This window comes from Coloeus monedula (assembly GCF_965178545.1).
Source record: "Coloeus monedula genome assembly, chromosome: 9".
Lineage (NCBI taxonomy): Eukaryota > Metazoa > Chordata > Aves > Passeriformes > Corvidae > Coloeus > Coloeus monedula.
Genome location: NC_138789.1, coordinates 6,572,178 through 6,592,072, shown reverse-complemented (window position 1 = coordinate 6,592,072; position 19,895 = coordinate 6,572,178). Strand labels below are relative to the sequence as shown.

Genomic DNA, 19,895 nt, shown 5'->3' with positions numbered 1-19,895 from the left:
TAACCTTAAAGCTGGCTGAGTCTCATCCTTCTGCTGTACACACATTGACAGAGTTGTGCTTTTTTCATCCCAGGTTTTAACATGACTCCAGAATCTGAAGCCTAAAATAAAAATAATATAGATAAATAAAAGCCACGGTCCTCCAAGGAGTCACCGCAATGCTGAGACTGGGCTTTGGTCTTGCTGTGCTGGCATGGCACTTTCAGGCAGTAAGTGACAGTCTTCCCATAAAGGCTCTGGGCACTCTTGGCATCCTGGTAGTAATGGCCTGTCGTTAGTCAGCTTTTCTGTTATAAAAGCTGAAGTGTGACTGCTAAACCCACCTGCAGAGCCTGTGTTGCTCTAGCCACTTGCAGTCAGGTACCAAACTAGAGGCTGAAATGCCCAACTTGAGGCAACGCACAGGAAAATTTCAGTCATTTCCCAGCCCACAAGTCAGATGGCAATTTCTACAGGGCACAGCCTGGAAGGCAGACCCTGGAGTCCTCCAGGGCAAAAAAAGCCTCTTAAATTTACTCTCCTTACACAGAGACTCACAGGGAGACCAAGCCAACATCGTCAGATGAGTGTCCCGGAATCCTGTTTTACTTCCCAACATCTGACGGGAAGGAGTGCATCAAACCGCTGTCATCCACTGCCATGGGCTCATTCCTGCCCAATTCACAGCGGATGCACGGACCACTCCCAGCTTAGACACTGCTTTTACTCAGCAGAGAGTTTAAGTGCCCCCTGATGAACAGAGACACTTTCCTGAATCAAAACCAACAGGAAGAAAACCCCAGATCTCCACACAAAGTAAACCAAAGTAATATTTCAACCAAACCAGTTCCTAGCGTTAGAAGCATTACAGGAGCTGGAGATGAAAATCTCTTTTTAAGCTGGAAAACTCATCCCTGATGAAGGATGGATGAGTTACTAAAACAAATATTACATTTCATTCTGGCCAACAGGACTCTGCTCAGGGGAGCTAAAGTACTCCCAAAGATTATTATTTATGCACAGCTGACTTCAAGTCCTCTTGCCTGCTGAGCCCAGGTTGTGATACAACATGCAGATTTTGCCCGCAAACCTCTTCTGTTGGTCAGGTATTTGTTTCACAGTTGCTCTGGCAGTTTTATGGAATCTATTACATGGGCACAGAGGTGATAAAACACTAAACCTCTCAGTCCTGGGCATGGATTATACCCCTTCCTGCTTACCTGCCAGCCTATGGCCAAAATCAGGAGTCCCATCCCATGCCAGCCTTGGGAGACCTGCCGCTGCACTCATCCAGAGCCATGCCCAGAGAGAAGCGTGCCCATGTCCACCCTAATCACACATCTGCCCCATAGCTCCACCAGCAGCTCCCACCAGCACTGGCTGAAACAGGCCAGGCTGTCCCAAAACAACACCAAAACCCTGCAACTGCCCAGATGGCTTTGGGGTATCCTCTCCCACCTGGCAGCCCTCGGTTACTGAGGACCAGCCTTTCTCACTTTCACCTACTCCCCATGCTTCCAGTTTTCACACAGAAAGGGCTTTAACTTCTCTCAAATCATTTGAGGAAATAAGTCTGGGAAACGTCAAAGGCTTGAAACCCAAACACTTCAAAAGTTACTATGGATAGTAACCAAAGGGGTTACAGGAGGGGAAATACCTCCTGTTCGCTAGAGCAGAGATGCTGCTCCTGAGCCATTAGGTCTCCCACTGTGGGTCTGGCCTTTAAACTGCAAAATAAAAAAAAAGAGGGAAAAGCTGTTGGAAAACCCCATCAAAGATCTCTTCCTCTCTCCCGGCTTCCCATCCTCCTCGCTCCCCGTGCTGGCTGAGCTCAAGGCCGGCTGTGCCTTGCTCAAAGCCTGGCTTGCCACGTTAGAGCAAAGCGAGTTGAGGATGGGCCTCGGCCCTTTGAAGCAGCCACAACAGAGAGGACATCCTCTCCTCAGGGACATGCCACACGGGCCTGGCCCAGCCACCAGGAGAGCAAAGCCAGCATGGAATGTGTGGCAGGCAGGAGAGAGGCAGTGATGGAGAAGAAGCCATGGGACAGAGCTCACAGCAGCCTCCCACAGGAGCTGGGCATTCAGAGAGGAGACTGTGTCCTCAAACGGGTTGCTCTGGGCACCAAATCCCTCCAGGCGCCTTCCAGAAGGGCAGCCCAGCTTTCCCAGCTGGCTTCAAGTGGCTTACCAGAGGAAATGCTTACAATGCAACATGCTCTTTGCCTCTGATCTCCTGGCAGTTTTTGAGGAATTGGCCAATTTCAGCCACATTTTGACCACTTGAACAGAAACTGTGAAGGTAATTCAGCTCCTATTAGTTTTTTGGAAACCTGGTGGCTTGGTAAAAGGAAAGAGGATTATTAACGCCAGCAGCAAAGACCAAGCAGCTGGGTGAGCCCAAGCTTTTACAAGACACAAGAACCCAGAGTATCACACTGCTGCTCTAACAAAACAGAGGAAAATCCCAGCAGAGCTCAGCCCAGACTGCCCCACAGACATCCCTGCAGGTGCACAGTGGCAGGAGCAGCACTGCCACCCGCTGCCACTTTCACATAACCCCACCTCACCTTCATGGTAAGACCAGAGCTGGAGGAGCCCAGGGCCCTGACAGAGCAGACCAAGCTCCACATTTTGGTCTTTTTAACTATTAATCGTGGAGAAAGCAGAGATGAAGACGATGGGGAGTGCAGCACCAGCTGCATCTGTGTGCCCTGCAGGGAGGGAGCACAGGCCCCGCTCCTTCGGGGACACTGCCCACCCCACACCAGCCATCAATGTTCCACTCCCATTCCCCGCTGCCACAGACCTTCCTGTGGGCTCGGACCAGCAGATGGCAGCAGAATAACAGAAAAGCCCCTTTGCATCTCCCCAAATCGTCCCGCAGCACTATCCCCCTCCTCCCCCCCCAAATAGACAGGGCACAGGGCACTGGCACAAACCGATGGCTTTTAGCTCTATTTTAAAAGCCTGAGCTGACCTCTTCGGGGCTTCTACCACACAAACTCGGGGAGAAAAAAAGACATGTCAAACTAAGAGATACCCTTCTTTTTTGAGGCTTATGTCTTTTTTTTTTTCTCCTGCAACATAGATGCTGCTTTTAAATGAAACACAGAAGCAAAGTATTTACCCAAAGCATCTGCCTTCTCCATAATTGCTTTAATTTGGTCAGAACTGACAGAAGTTCTCTGCCTGCTGAATTTGAACAGGATCTGCATTTCTTGAAGTAGAAGCAATTCACTTGAGAAGTGCCAGGCTACATTTCTAGGTAGGAAGGTGACCTTCTCTTTGGCTGTTGTGACTGTCAACACTGTTAGAGGAAAGACCAGTGCTGCTTCCCCAGCAGCTTCTGCTGTTAGCTAATGACAACATCCCTGACTCCAGCAGGTTGAGCATTTGTCTCAACTCTCTCAAGCAACAGACTGGCTCATCTCAAGGTGGGCATTTTCCCCAGGGGGTACCCACCTCTCTCTTGCACACCAGATGTGCAAGAATTTTTCTCCTTACAAAGAAGCTGCCCTAAAACAGAATTAACAGCCAGTGCATGTCCTGCAGCAAAATCCATCCGCATCAGAGAGTTAAGGATGATCCTATTCCCACTCCTGCCTTGTGGTAGGATTCCCATTCCTGATCATCAAGGTGAATAACCATGTTTCCAGAAGGACCTGGGCAGAGGTGATGGTGATCTCCAGGGATGGTGTCTGCAGCACAGACAAGATTCTCCCAGTCCCTGTCTCAGCTGTGACACATAACAAGATGGACGTGAGCACAACACAGTGACACCAAACGCCCCGGAGACACGGCCATGGCTCTGCCTGGGGCAGGTTTTAATGTGCTCGGGGAGGCACCAGGATTGACTCAGAAGCTTGAATCCTGCCTGGAGTCAATCTGGGACAAATTCAGAGACCTTCTGACTTTCACACCCAGACTGAATTTTGAACATGGCTCAGCCCAGCAAAGTTTTAAAAGCAGTTTGATTATTTTGATCTTTTCCCCACATCCCCATTATTAATCATACTGAAGGAAAGCATAATTCCTCAAAACCAAACCATTTCTCGGGAAATTTTTTATTCAATGTCCCTTCTAGGAACAGAGCACATTTGGAAACCTCCAGGTCTCCATACACCTTGGCCAGCAGCACATCCATGACCACATGTCTGCCAACACTGAGCATCGGTGCTGGAAAATGACCACGCCAGTGAGGTGGAGAAAGGCTCCCATTGCCACGGGCTCAGTGGTGGAGCAGAGAACCAGCCATAAGGGCTTTGTTTTATGAACCTTCCTGGAAGAGCTGCCCTTCTCCAGCTCTTTGGGCATTCCTGGTTTAGCAGCTCTTTCCTTGCTGGCAACAACTGAATGCACAGCAGAGTGCGCACACAGGGGATGGATGGTGGCTCTGATCATCCCAACCCTGCAAACCCTTCTGCTCCCTTCCCTTGGTACCAGCCCTGCACAGCCACCTCTGACCTCCCTGGGGAGCTCACCCTACCAGTTCAGAGATGCTCTGTCCCACAAGGATGCTGAGCACATTTATCCCTCTTCCCACCGATTAGATTTGCAGCTCTCCCTGTTTTCCTCATTTTACCCGAAGCTGGCAGGGTTGCAGTTACAGGAGACACTGCTCACACAGAGCCTCAACCTGGCCAGAAATACCAGAAATCACATGCAACAGCCTGTTGTCTTCAGAGCTGCAGTAAACTCCGAAGAGGTCCTGAAATACAAGAGAAGGTTGGGCTATTCCCATGGCTGATGTTTGCCCCTCACAGCTCTGCAGAGGCTTTCCTATCTCTGTTATTCCTAACAGTGGGATTTTGAAGAGGGGATTGTCATATAAATGTGTGGCAGCTGGTTCACATAAGGGCCTGAGTTATGATCAGATATGAGGCCATTGCTTTCCTTTTGTGTTTCTCGCTATGTTTTGGTTCAAACCTGTAAACAGACTTATACCAAGTGGATCTGTGTTCTCCATCTGGTCCTGTGTTCTGATTTCCTGGCAGGAATATCCCTGACATTGGATTGCGCAGGAATGCTGCAGCACATCCTCCGTCCCACGGCCAGAGCCGAGCTCTTCAGTTTCTGTGTGAGACCCAGCCATAGCATTTCACCCAGCTACCCCACTAGTGAGACCAATAATTCACAGCTGACAAAAGCTACTCTTCCAAAAGGGCTTCCAGACATTCATGGATGGAGCAGCCAGAACTCTCCTTTAGAGTTATTTCTAGTGATTACACAGCATCTCACAGTTAAAAAATGCGTTTCCTACCTCCTTTGAATGCATGTCTGGCTTTTGCTCCCACTGGCTCTCATTCCACCTTTCTCTGATGGATTAAAGGCACGGGGGAGAAAGACTTCTCCCTAGAAAGTCACAGAAATGTGGATTCAAATCCATCACCACAAGTGTCTGGAAGAACTCTTGCCACTGCGTGGCCCAAAAGGGACAGCGATACATCACAGAATCTAAAGTGCTCCCACTCAGCGTGGAGATCAGGGAAGCAGAGCGGAGAGCAAAGTCCTTCTGAGGATTCCTGGAGAGAAGCACCATGGGTGTAGCAAGACAGGCAGGGAGAATGGGGAGCCTGGCATCAAAAAGCAAGAAAACCAGGACTCAGCACCCAGCTCCACGCAGAGTGCTTCAACTCTCCCAGAACAAGGCATCCCCTTCACTTGCTGGCTGTAACCTCCTCCAGACGTTGACTCTCTCTGGTCAAGGGAACACACAAAATACATAAAGGCAAACATGAACCTGCCCAGATGATGAAAGGCAGCTTTCTGGGGTGACTTTCCTGCTAATTGCATCCTAGTTTTTCTTTTCCATCATTCTGTCCAGTGACTATGACCCTTCCCCATCCACACACTTGCCATCAGCTAGATGGGTGCCTCTTGCCCCACAGGCATCCCAGCCAAAGACAGAGCAACTTGCCTGGAATGTGGGGGAAAATTGGAGACAGCACCATTGTGCTGGCCAGAACAGATGAAACTCAGGATTAAACAAGCTCCCACTAAAGTCATGCAGCCACTGAAACTTGGGAGAAGGATTCCCTTCCCAAGGTAGGACGAGCTCTACACTGTTTATTCCTTCACACATTTGTCTCCATCAGATCTGTGAAGTCTCCACAAATTTTAGCACCACCTCTTCCAAGGTTTCCTTATCCTCTCTAGACCTGGGAGCATTTCCCTACTGCCTCACATCTGCAATGGCAGTAGGTGGGCTTGGAAATTAATTTATACCTGAGCCTGAGCACCTCTTCTTTCCTTCTAAACTGGAGCTGGAGCTCTCTTTTCATCTTCTCTGGACTCTTTTTGACTTAGTTTGCACCTTCCTTGACACACAGGTTGCCCAAACAGAGCCCAACTCAAGCCCTCCCCACGGCTGAGCAGCACAGGGAGAGGATGCCCCACAAACAAGGCAAAACTGTAGGACACGCTGGGGGTGAAAAACATCTGCCTCTCATAAAGATGTGGTGTTTTCCACTGAGCAGGAGAGTTGGTCCACAGCCAGGCAAGCAGATTTGCAAAAGGCATGGAGCCACAGTGCTCCAACAGAGGCTCTTTGCTCCCAGTTCATCCCCCCCAGCACTTGACACCAGCAGATCTCGTGCTGCCCTCCTTTACAGGGCACCACACAGAAACACTGCACTGTGATGTGGGGAAATTTCTGTCATCCCACCAGAGGAGCAAGGGCAGCCTCTTCCTTCAGCAAGCCAAATTTCTCTACTGGGAATCACTGGTGGAGACGAGATGGATCCATCCCGCCAGGCCCCTGTGATCAGGGCTCCCATGGGGGAGCAGCTCTCCTGCAGCTGGAGGGCTTGGCTGGTGGCAGGGCATTGAGCAGGAGGGTTAGCACCAAAATAGGTCATTAGTGAGCGACGTGGGGTTCTGCATTCTTCTCCGGGCCCCGCATTTTCCTAATGGGAATGCCTCAGAAAACCCAGTGGGGGGAAAAGAGGAATTTACAGTTCCCTTCCAAAAACCAGTCTTTGTTTGTTTGATCATTTTTTTAAATGATCGAGTAACTTGTGAATACATTTTCTGATGATTCCCACATCCTCCCAGCTGGAGAATGGTTCATGAACAGACTCCAAGCTCTGTAAATGAGCTTGTTAGTCATAAGTCTTCAAACAGGCTTGATAAACAACTTTCAGCCTGCAGGATATTCATCAACCATTCTGTCTGCCTGGTCTCCTGACACTAATTTATTATTTACAATGAGAGATCTCTCTCCTACATCACAGGTGATTGTTTCTTTTTACTGATTAGTTGATTCTTTAAAAATATTTTAAGGAGAAACAATGAAAAACAAATCACAAACAAGCATAGTGCTGCAAGCATTTATTCCTGAGCAGTCCTCCTAGTTTCCATGACACGTATCAGAAGTTTTCCAAATGAAACAAACTGTAAGTAACAATCTTTTTTGGCCAAACATTTAAGACCAGGCTATAGCCAAGAAAAAGAGTGTGACCATCCCAACCAGCCTCTGGGAATTTCACTGCCTGCCGCCAAATGCTCCACGGACCTTCCAGCTGATCAGCACATGCTGCTCCTTGCATCCTTTGGGCTTGTGGAGAGCCCAGCATCTCAAGATGTTCAGGAGACTCACATCCACATGCAAAAATATGTCCCTGAAAACTGTTTCAGCTCATGGATGGGTTCACACAGCAAACAACTCTTGCCCCAAGGGCATGGGGTGCACTCAGGAGCACCCGAGCATTAGGTGGGTTCCCTGCAGGAACAAACCTTGCTGAAGTTGCTCCAGATCATGGAAGGGGATATTCTCAATGCTAACTCCACAGACAAGCAGATGGAGTAGCAGTTTGCTAGGGATGGTGCACAAGGAGGACAATCTTCCTAAACTGCTCTTTAAGCCAAGCTTTTACATAACACATACACCCAGAAAATTCCAAAGCCCCTAATTAGGGCCCAGGGTTGTACCCAGTTATATTGGTAGGAAAACTGAAGTATGGCAAGGTGATCCTGGTCAAGTCATAGCAGTGAAGATACAGAAAAACAGACCTCAAGATTCTTATTGAGCAACAAAAGAGGCAGTGTCATCTGGTTTGATGTTTGGAGGAAGAAAAGCCCTACTGTTCCAACTGAGATTTTGGGTGCAAGCCTTTTCTGGGTAGGCTGCTCCCAGCACCAGCACACACCTTACCCTAAAACCCTGCCCTGCAGTTCTCCCAGGTGGAGTGACCCTCATTGCTGAGGAACACACAGAGCAAATGCCCTCCTCAACGGGCTGCCCTGTGAGTGTGTATAAAACCCACACTGTGCTTCCACCACCACCTCAGCTCCCAATCCCTGACCTGTGGAGAGACACAGACAGAGTCCCATCAGCATTTGCAGTAAAGGCAGCAGGATGCAGAGCTTGGCTCTGGGCTGGTCTTGAGAGCTTTCTACCTCTCATTCAGTGTGAGATCATCAACACATTTGCTCTGAGAAACTCAGGTACTCATGACTGGACAGGCAGCGCTACCAGCTTGTGCCTACAGCCAGCCTTCCCAGTGCCTAACGGGAGCAAACATGCTCAGGGAGGGGACACAGCCCCATCTCCAGCTCTCTCAAGCACTGTCAGCACGGGAACCATCCACCCCAAGCGGGAACTCTGTGCTGGGTTCACAAACCTCTGCTCTGTGCCTTCCATCCAGGCGTAAATGCAAGGCTGCGGCAGGATAATCAGCATGAAGTGCTACCGGCATTTCAGGCCACAAGGTAGGGAGAGTGCTGTAAAGCTTTATGGGAAACCAGCCCAGACTTGGTGGGGACAGGAGCTGCCTGCAGAGCCACCGACAAGGGCGGCCCTTTGCAGCACCAGGCCCAGAGCATTAACACTTTGTTTTCACTGTTACGGCTCAGGCACTTTTCCCTTTTAAGTCAAATCCATCCCCACAGAGCCCTGACGTGGCTAAGCTGACACAGGGAGAAGTGACAGCTCTTTGAAAGCGGCAAGCTTTTTTTTTTTTTTTTTTTTTTAACAAATGTGGATTGTATTAGTGACACTTCCAAAAAAGAATAGGATTTCCAGAGGCACTGAGCAGGTCTCGAGGGCCTCGCTGGCACACTGGCTGCAGCTCAGCCCAGCTCTCCCACCAGTCATTCAGCCACCACAAACAACAAACCCCAGAGCAAACAGCAGACTACTCAAGGTCCCCATGGGTTCAAAACCTACTCCATCTTCACTGGTCCAGCACCTACACTGAAAGGGCTGGAAACTACTTAGATGCTGCCTTCTGCAGCCACCCATCCTGCTCCATCACCGCCAGGCACCCTGCTTTGATCCCAGTGCTCTGCGACTGCCCGTCCCTTCGGAGCCGGATGCCATCTGCCTTTTCCAAGCCTACCCACTCAGCAGCTGCTGTTGGCAATTCTGTCTTGCCCCAGACAGGCAGGACCATGGGTAACTTTGATTTTACTTTGGTCAAGGAGGCCACAGGAGAAGCTCATCCGCTGGTCGGCTCGGAGCAGGAAGCAGTGTCCCCAAGCTCCTGATGAGTTCCAGCTCTCGGTGCAAAAGCAGTTTTGCTGCCTGAGCAGCTCATCAAGACATGGAGAGGGTCCCAGCCAGATCCTGAGTGTCTTCTTTGGACGTTTGCCCTGCCCAGCAGTCTTGCTGACTGGCTGGAGTTTCTCCTGTAGGAAAATTTCTCAAGCCAGAATGGGGGAAAATTTGGGTGGAATACGAACTGGATGCTGCAATAGGATGTAGTGACTTGCTAAGAGCACAGCTGGCTCCCTTTGCCTCTCATCTAACCTTCCCTTCCAGGAACACCAAGGCACCAGGATGTCCTGGGCTGCCACCCCAAGGCAAATGTTCACTTCATATGGGCATGTATGAAATCCAGACTGTCTGGGACAGTGCTTTAAACAGTGGTGTAACCTTTTCTCGGCCTCTGGAGGTGAGAGAGGAGCCCAGAATGCTCTGTAAGCTGAAATAGATGCTCCCTGGCTTGCTCATCAGGCCTCTCTTCTCTCTTGGCCTTCAGGGATTCATTCCAGGCTTTCCACTGCAGGAGGTGGCCCTCAGCTTTGGCACTACTGCTCCCTTCCCTTCCCAACCAGAATCCTCCAGACATTCTCACTTGAAAGAAACTTCTCTTTAAATGATGCCCCCACAGTCCCAGTAGACAGGCAGTGCAGCTCTGCTGAGCTCCCATCCCCACCTCACAGCATCTTCCAGGGCAGAGACCCTGATAGAGACACACAGAGACCATCTGGGTCCAGCAGGAAGAGCGCAGGAAGGGAAACACACGTTAGGAACATTTACAGTGCAAACATACATTTACAATGCAAAGGTGAACAGGGCCAAAAAATCAACTGCTAGACTACCCTGAGGGACCCTTGGACCCCTGGCTCTAAGGGTGCTGCCATCACAGTACAGGGTGACAAAGGACAAATCCTTACATGCCTGCATTGTAGGGCTGGTGGCACCTACATCTACATGTGTGAGTTTCTCTGTAATACAGAGCCTCTGTAGAGATTTCCAGCTGGTAGTGAGAGGTTGGATTTGTGCTGCATCTCCCCCTCAGGAGGTGGCACTGCTACAATCCTTCTCCATACCCCGCCAGACTGCCATAAAACCTACTGGGATTCCACCCCTCCTTTGAGCTGTCTGCTCTCCCACCAGAGCAGCCAGTGGGTTCTGAAGATATTTCCCACATGTGGCAACCAAACAACAGGTTTTTCTTGGGGCAACCAGACTAAAAACCTGCTCCACCACCCAAGCACAAGCTGAAACCTTTCTGTACCCTGCATGTAAAGCCATGAGGACAGTTCAAACATCAGAGCCCTGGACAACGGCTCCTCCAGCCAGACTGTGATGATTCTCACTTCAAATCTCCATAATCCACCCCAAAATCCAAGCCTCCTTTAAAAAAGGCGAGCAGGGTGGGGAACCAGCAGTGCAGTGATTCATCCTCCCCAGAAACAGTCTGGAATACTGTGACACTTGGTAAATATTCGTGATGTACTTCATTATGCAAGAGAGGCCCAGCAGGAACACAGCTCCCTCAGGGCTACTTAATATGGGTTTCAAAAACGATTAAATATATCATAAACAACTTGCAACCAAGAATAAACACCTATAATCCCATCAAGTCATTCTCATGATGTCAAAAACCATGGGAGTCAACTCAGTTACCGGGGGATAAACTAGAATATATCCTTGAAGGAATTACAGTCCTGTAATTCTGTATTTGCCTTGTCAAATACGCAACCCTCCCAGCCCCTCCTGCTTATGCTCTGTCCATGCTCTCGCTCTTTTCCTTTCACATCACAGATTTTGATGCATTCTGCACTTCTGCCGAGACGCAAAAGGATTGTGCTCCTGACTGCAGACAGCAAAACCATTCCATGCCCGCACAAAAATACTCCACTGGCCGAAAAAAAGACATTTTTTGCATGACTCAAGGCTGCTGGTCAAGTCTCCAAACACTAATACTCATCAACTGGCACACACATAAGTGGCCCATTGAATTGCATGCAATGACTCGTGTGAGTAAGGCCTGCACAAATTAACCCTGAGATAATATTTTCCCATGCAATCACTGCTTTATACATCATCAAAAAGATGGAAAATAGACCAGCTAGCAGTGGAAACTCGGTGCAGATGACAGAAAGCTGATGTTCATTAAAAGCGTTCAAGCAGTTTAGACCAAACCTTTAAGTTTTATGAGAGATTTCAAAATCTAATTTTCATGGAAATGTTTTCATTACGTTAAGGGGGGAAGGAGGGAAAGTAAAAACCTTCAGCAAAATCTTTTTCAAATTAAAAAGTTGGAAGCTCTGTGTGGATGGATTGAAAACACAAATACCACCAGCAAATTATGAGACCATGAGAACCAGGAAGCAAAACTGATTATGATAAAAAAAAAGTGAAATTCACAAACAAATAGAAGTTTCTTTTCACCCATCAAAAGAAAAAGCACTCACAAACAGCTCCCTCCTCCAAATTCACATGGCTCTTTTTAGTTTGTTAATAACAGTACCTTGACCACTTTTGTTTATTTCTTTGTGCCTTAATTTTTTTTTTTCTAAGACTCCAGGTATGTGGCAGAGCCACATTTCCATCTTCTTTGTCCAGGAGCTGTAGAAATTTACATAAAAAACAAAACATTTTTCCACTTCAAACCGTAGGATTCAGGAACATAAGAAAAATATCTGACACTGCGATACTTGCCGCGATAACCACGCACCAGCCACCCTGAGACCAAAATTAAATAGATATGCCCAAGGAACATAAACGGAAAGAAGTTAATCCAACTTCCAACAATGGCTTGGTGTTAGGTATCTGTTACTCAACCTTTGCTCAAGTGAACACTCCTCAAAGCCTCGAGGACACACACAGTACAACTGGCACACGAAAAGATTATTCCAACAAAGAGCTGCGTTTTTCATGCAGATAATATACGAGCGCCTTAAAAATAATAATGATCTGATCCTCGCTTTTCCTATCACAGTCTGGAAGAGGAGAATTCTGGAAAGTCTATCTTGGCTGCATCCTTTGAGGAGGATTTGCCGCTGTCCACGGGGATCGAGGCACCGGCCGGTTTCCCTGGCTCACCCGGGTGTGACCTGTGGCCACCAGAACCAGTTGCGGCCTGCAGACTCTTTGCCAATCAGCAGGACAAGACAGGAAGAAAACTCCTAGGTTTAACCAATTTACACTACACTTTTCCCTCCTCTATCTGTTGGTTGTACATCCCCTGCCTACAGACTCAGCATCTTCTGGGAATAAGGGCTGTGATTTACTAACAAAACAGACACTTAATACTCCAAGATAAAGCTGAAGTTTGCAAAGATAACCCTGCAGTTGTCCCAGGCACTTCTTCTCACGTTCATCCTCAGCAACTCAGCAGCCCAAGGAATTGCTTTTCACATTTCCAAGCAGTGGCAGAGCTTTTTCACCTCTTTTTACAAAGGCACATTTTTTTGTGAAGGATGGGGAGGCACAGGAGCACAGACAATTCAGTACTTACACACATTCTTTTACTCCTGCAGCAACTTCACTTGTTCTGATTAAAAAGAGGCAATTAAGGCAAAATGAACAGCCATGTGGGAGCAGACCCAAAGTCCTCCAGCTCAGGATCCTGTTTCAGACCACCAGTAACAGCAGTCAGAGGGTTTAAGCCCAGGCAGCAAGGGAGACATCTCTGCCCCAGATCATCCATCCAGTCTGTGACTCGCGGCTCCTTGAGCCGGACACTGCCTCCAAACCCTGCTGCAGTGAGCAGCCATCCTCAGCCCTCCCTGAATTTGTCAGACCTTTCCAGGAATAACGCCTATTTCTGATCTGTGCAAAATCCTGGGCTAACAAGCCCCATCACCAAACAATGTGCAGGCTGAAAAAGCCCTTCCTTGTGCTCTTAACCCGCTGCCAGAGAAGAGGGGCTGAAGCCACAGAGATGCTCTGCTTGACCTGCCTGAGCAGAGGAACTCACCTCGTCCCGGCTGTCCCAGTAGAGTTTCTGGGATTTCCTTGGGAAGAAGCAGCAGTGTTGAGGGGTCACAATGCTCGCTGAGACAGAAAAACAACTCATGGGGGGACGCAGGCAGCCTGTGCCCAGCTTTAATTGTGAACCTGCTCGATATAATCTGTCAGCCCCCTGAGCGCTATCACTTTTATACTGAAGAGAGATTAAAGGACAGCAATAATCCCAAAACACAGAACTTGAGCATATAATGGACTGAAGCATGGTTTACTCACTCTTTACAAAAGAAATCCCAGCATAACAATTTTTCTTTTGCTGTTCATGCTTTCTCCACACCATTTTATGAGCCATCAACAGTGAGACTCAAACAAACCAATCAAGGAAAAAAAAAAAAAAAAAAAAAGCAGCAGAAGTCAAAAATGCCATCTGAAAAAAAAACCAAACAACAATTGGAGAATTACCCCTGCCCAGAGGCACAAGCTCTGGGAACCCACAGGTAACTGACAGGTTTTTGTCACCCTCAAAGGGCACAAAAGCAATAGGAGCTCATTGCCTTTTCTAGGAAGCTTGGGGGATCCCCTTAGCTGAGCTGGGACCTGTGTTTTCATCCCAGTTTTAGCCGGCACTAGTGAAAGCTCTGCTACCAGAGCAACAGTTGGTTGTACCTTAACAGGTTATTTTGTGACAAAGTGGAACTTGGATTGCAAAGCCTTCCCAGCTAAGCAACAGAGGCAGGGAGGTTTGCCCTGATGTGTATCAGCTTTTAGGGTAAGGTGTTCCGAGCTACAAGTTGGACTGAAGCTGGTAAGGGTGACAGCTCCACAGCACAGCTGAAAACTCAGCTCCTTAATACACTGACAGCTCTCCCTGTAAATATTACAATCACAGCTACTCCCAGGAATGTTTATTTCTTTTTAATAAGAGAAACATTTTATCCTGAACCTCTTTCAAATAAAATAGTGGCAAAATATTTCCTTCAATCTCATATGTCCAAATAAAACCTTCTGTCATTTCTGTATGAGACTTCTCTTAATTTTTGTTCACAAAAACAGCAGCAAAGATTTGGTTTTTCACTTCCGTTTGGGACAGAAATCAGTAGCAGACCAGCTGATTTTCCTTCAGGTTCGAAGACCATTTTTAGTAGCTTTGAGAAATCCACAGTTTCTCTGAACGGCTTTTACGTTTTCTCACTTACAAACATGGAGAATAACTGAGTCCTGTGTTTGCTTTTCCACTGAACCAGTTCTCATTTTTCACCGAGAAAAGCTCATACCTCTGTTGCACTTCCTAGCTCCAGCACAGTTCTTTTCCTGCACGGATTGCATAACACTTCACAGAACACATGCAATAGGTAGGGAAACTGAGGCACAGAGACTCACAGGATGTGCTAAATGCATCCATGAGAGAGCCAGAAAGCCCAGATGACAGCTCTGCCCAATAAACCTGGGAGAATTTATTCCTCCCCTCCTTTTTTGTTGCTTACTTTAGAATACTTCTAAAACTTTCTAATTCACCGCAACAGCATTAAAACTTTTACAGCATTCAGAGAATTTATAAATTATTTGAAGCTGTAGTTTGGTCCCTGCTCAGCAATGCTGGCTAAAAAACAAGCCCTTGGACTGCTTTTTTTTGGGGTTTTTTTCATGTTCTAAGAGCAAGGTGAGTATTGGTGAAACACAGTCCCCCTTTTCCACACTGACTGAGCTCGCTTCAGAGAGCGCAGCAGTTGGCAAGGGGCAACATCAGGGATAAACTGGAGTAAATCAGGAGTAAATCCAAATAAAATATGATAAACTAAATTGTGTACAAAGTAGAAGTAAAAAAAACGTTGCCTACATAACTTGTTGGTTGGTATCTCGGGGATTCTCCAGCGGCACAAGGAGCTGAATTGGGGGCAGCCGCAATCACTGTTTTCCCCACTAAAATACACACCTTTAGAGCCAGAAATTGCAGATTTTCGGGTCCTGGGAAGTGAAATATTTTTGAGGCATCTCCCAGCGGCGGTCGGTCCGGTTCTCGGGGGGAGAGGAGCCGCTCCGGCCGCCGCGTAGCACTCGCTCCGTTCCCGACCGCGCTCCCGGGAGGATGCGCCCCGCCGGGAACGCGTCCGGCCGGGACGAGCTCGGGGATGCCACGAGCGCTGCTGCAAGGAGCGGCTGCTTTTGGGAAGGCTTTCCGCTCGCCCAGCACGGTTTTCTTCGGAATACCGAGAAAACCACGTCGGATCCACGGGGACAAGAGGGTCGGAGGCGGCTCCCGAGGAAAAAAGAAAACAAAAACAAACCAAAAAATCGAAAAGCGAACAAAAATTGCAATTTATATTTTCGTTCACTTTTCGTTTCGTTGGTTTTCTCCCCCAGTTTTTCGCCGGGAAGCTCCCTCGGAAGCGAGCCCGTGCCCGCAGCCGCGGCCCCTGCCCACCCCACGGGAGGCACGGCAGAGGCGGCCGCGGCCAGCCCGAACCCCCACGAACTCCCGGCCAGTCCCTGCGGCCGGGGCCGTAATTATTGTAACAGAGCAGAGAGAGGGTAAAGGGGGACGACTGACCCTGCACACCCCCCTCAGCCTTTCTGACAGCGCTGCCCCTGGAAAACAACACGCGGCGCTTGGAAAACGCCGCGCAAGCCGGCGCCCATGCCGCTGCCCCCCGGTTAACGACTACTTGAGTTCCTGAGCCCGGACACTTTAGGACAGGCAGTTCAGAGACGGGTCTGCTACCCTGTCCTGCCCTGCTCGCCGGGCCTGGATCAGGGAGAACCGGGGCTCACGGGAGCGGGAATCTGCGGCTCCATTTCGGAGCCGCGCACGCACCCTCGGGCTGTTTGCGAGCCGCGACGCTCCTGGCAGGGCATCGGACAATCGTCCGGACCCCATCCAGATCCCCGAGCAGCCTCCCGGTGTCCGCAAACCATGGCGCCGGTGCCCGCTCCGACGGGCCGGAGGGACGGGCGGATGGATGGGATGGATGGAGGGCGGCTCAGCGCCTACCGCGCCTCGCCCCGTCCAGCCAAGCGCCGTTCTCAGCCCACCCCAGTAAGGAACGGACGAGGGGGATGAGCCCGTGGGCCCGATCCTGCCTGCTTCTGCTCCCCGGGATGTTCTCCGGTTCCCCAGAGAGTGCAGGAGCCACGGCGCGGGACCCGACGGACGCGGCGGCGAAGGGGAGGTCGTCCTTTCCCGGGACGCGGCTGGGAGAAAACAAGGGTTTTCGCACGCCGACGGGTGCCGACCCCGCTGGGGCTCCCTGCACGGCAGGGAAGGGCGGCTCGGGAAGCGGGGGAAGCCGGGCTAAGCACCAGCCGGCGGCCGCTTCCCCAGGGGAGCCCCCTCGGAGCCGGCACCGACCGCCGCGGCTGCCCCAGCGAGAGATGGAAGGGGGGGACGTCCCCGCACTTACTGTCCTGCTGCGGGGTGTCGCTGCCGCTGGTCAGCCCGGGGGACTCCAACAAGCTCCGGCCGGGCTCGCCGCCGCCCTCCTCCGCCTGGGCGGCCACCATGTCGCCCGCCTCCTCCAGGTCCAGCAGGTGACTCACGGAGAAGTTCTTCTTGGCTTGTAAATTGTCCAGGCCGGCGGGGCCGTCGAGGCGGGCGGGCAGCAGGGCCTGCCTCTCCATGGCGTGGGCATAGCTAGACGCCATGGTGCCGAGCGGGGCTTTTCTGCCCTCGCCCCCCGCGGGCGCCCACCGCCCCCGCACCCCCCCAGCCGCCGGCCCTTCGAGGGGGGAGATGCACAAGGACCGAAGCGGGGGGAACGGAACGGGACCCGACGGCGGCGGGTAGGGAAGCCCGAAGGGGAGCAGGCAGGGCCGGACTTAAAACATGCCGGAGGGGAGAGGCGGCGGCCGGCTCGGGGCGCCGGGGCGGCGGCGCGGGGAGCTGCCGCCGGCCGAGAGGCGCAGGGTGGCTGTGGGGCCGCTGGGGCGGGTGCGCCCCGTCCCCCCGTCCCTCCGCCCCCGCTGCCGGCGGCTCCGCTCCCTCCGCCCCTGCGCTGCCCTCCCCTCCCCTCCGCCCCACACTTCAAACGGCGGGGGCGGCTCCGCGCCGCTCCGGGCACCCGGGGGAGGGCGGCCCGCGGGGCTCCGCCGGGACGTGGCACCGGGACGGGGGTGGCAGCGCCGGGACCGCCGCGCTCATTAGGGACCCGTGGGGGCCGGCTGGGGGCAAAAGGGGGGTGCTGGGCAGTCCCCCCTTGTCAGCCGGCGCTGCACCTGGAGGGGAGGGTGGACGCGCCCCTGGAGCTGAGGAAATAGCGAAAATGAGAAATGCAGATGAAAATGTGACCAAGGGTAATGGAAGAGAAAGTGTGAACAGGAGAGAGGAAAGGAAGAGGAAAAACAGCAAAAGAGGAAGAAAAAGTGCAGTAGAGAACTGAGAGAAACAGACCTATAGGGGAGTAAAATGAAAAGAACAGAAGGGAAGGCAAAAAAAAAAAAAAAAAAAGACGCAGTCGGAGCTCCTCAGGCCAGCAAGCAAAGAGGTCCCCCCGCAGTGTGTCCTGGCCTGGGTGGCCCCCGTGGCCAGGGACAGGTAAAGGCGCTGGGAGGTGCCCCCGGCCCCTGCCGCAGAAGGGCCCCAGGACAGCGGGGCTGGCGGCGAGGGGCCGGAGCCGCGGGCCAGGAATGGCCGCTGCTTCCCGGTGGCTGGAGCCGGGGCTCCAAGCTGCCACAGCCAGCCCAGAATTTCCATCCCCCCTGATCTGGGGAAAGAACATTTGATGCCATCAAAGGGCTCCAGATTGAAAACAGATGTGCTTCCCCGAGCCTCTCCATGCATTTAATTAAGGCACAGGCATGGAGGAGACATTTTCATCATTAGTTTGCTTTCAGGCCCCCCCCCCCCCCCCTCTGGTCCCAGTTTACCCTTTCCAGTCTCAAAGACCCAAATGAGCAGAGCAGGGCTGCAGGGCTCTGCTGTCCCCAGTTTGGGGGGGGAAGGGGGGTGGTAAACAAAGCTGGTGGGCACTGGGTGGAAAGGCCAAAAAATACTTTGGGGCAAGTTGTGCATGTGCACAGAAATATGTGGGTGTACATACACCCAAAATGCTGTGTGTGCATCTATGTATGCAGCACAGAGTGCCTTAGAGCATGCTTTTCCTGCATCTGAAGGAGGATTTGTGTGTTATATCCTGGGGTACACATCCACATGCTGGATGGGGAAGGACTTGTGCCTTCACATGGGTGTGAGGCTGTCTCTGGCTGGCTTTTGTATACTGGCATCTTGTACCCTGGCTCTCCAGGTTCAGGCAAGGCAGGGTGGGTGGTTACCTGTACACACCCTGATCATGAAATGCGCTTTTCTCTGCCTTTTCCAGATATCTGGCTGCTGCCTTTCTTGGTGAGCTGGCCTTTACCCTCTTTCTCCCTGATTTGCTTCAAATGGATGTAGCAACTGGCTTTCCTGCATGGATGCTGCAGAGGCCCAGCCATAAACATCCCTTTGCACTGGCAGCAGGGTCTGCTCTTAGCCCCAGACAATCCCTGCCATAGAGGCTGACAGCAGAAACCACAGAAAACAGACCAAGAGGTCTCTGTGCCACCTTTAGCAATGTCCTCACTGACATCGCTGATAAGATCTCCCCATGTCTAAGTGCGTCCTTCAGACAACACTCCTTCCCAGCCCTGGGTTTGGGAATGCAGCCCAAATTTCCCCTGGAAAGAGAATGGGTGAAAGAATGATGGTGTTGTGTGTGTCCACATCAACATGAGTGTATCTGCTACAAGGGGAGAGTCTCACCTGCAAGGCAATAAAGGGGCCCAGCTCCAAGACTGAGGCTTTACCCCGAAGTGAGTCCTGGGCGCTCCCCACACATGCAGCACCCACAGGTTTAATTCCAAGGTCACATTCTGAACGTGACCTAAACCCCTCCTATCCCAGGTGCCTCCTGCAACAACTGGATTTCTGTCACTGGGTGGGAGGGACAAGCTGAATCCAAGGGAAACTCTGACACCTCTGTCTCAGAAGGAAGGAGACTGGAAGCAGTGGGAGGCCTTCAAGACTGCACAGAACACTACAGGGCTGCAGTTCATCTCTCAGCTTGTTATGACCAGATAGGCCCTATGCCAAGGCACACCTATGATGTGGAAATGAATGTAATAGGAGCCTCCTGGGCTCTGACAGGGATAGGGCCTATGCTGCCACCTCAAATTATGATGCTTGTCCTCACCATCAAACCCAAAGCAGAGATGATAGGATACCCCAGTTCTCACAATCCTGAGGCTGGGAAGGACTCCCATGCCACAGATGGCTCATGGCAGCGAAGGCAGGTACCCATTTAACATCCCACAGGCCATCAAGTAGTTGATTAGACATTTATTTCCCACCTCACCACTGCTCTGGTGTCAAGTTGAACAGGTAGCTCCCCTTCCCCCCCCATCCCACTTTTCCTCTCCAGTCTGCACCTGCCTGGAGGCTGCTTACAGCCCCATTCCTCCTTTTCCCAGCTGTCCAGCAAATGGTTGCCTTCTGCTCACACTCCCAGCAGGGCAGGAGC

At 51.1% G+C, this 19,895-nt stretch overlaps 1 protein-coding gene across 1 annotated transcript in view; it reads right to left on the bottom strand.

Moving 5' to 3' along the window:
• PRRX1 (paired related homeobox 1) overlaps window positions 1-17,372 on the bottom strand; it is a 37,149-nt gene extending 19,777 nt beyond the window's left edge. The window contains exon 1 of the mRNA XM_082287038.1: window positions 16,803-17,372. Within this exon, the coding sequence (XP_082143164.1) occupies window positions 16,803-17,043 (241 nt within the window). The 5' untranslated portion in view covers window positions 17,044-17,372. The remainder of the gene's footprint in view (window positions 1-16,802) is intronic.
• Between the last annotated feature and the right edge of the window lie 2,523 nt (window positions 17,373-19,895).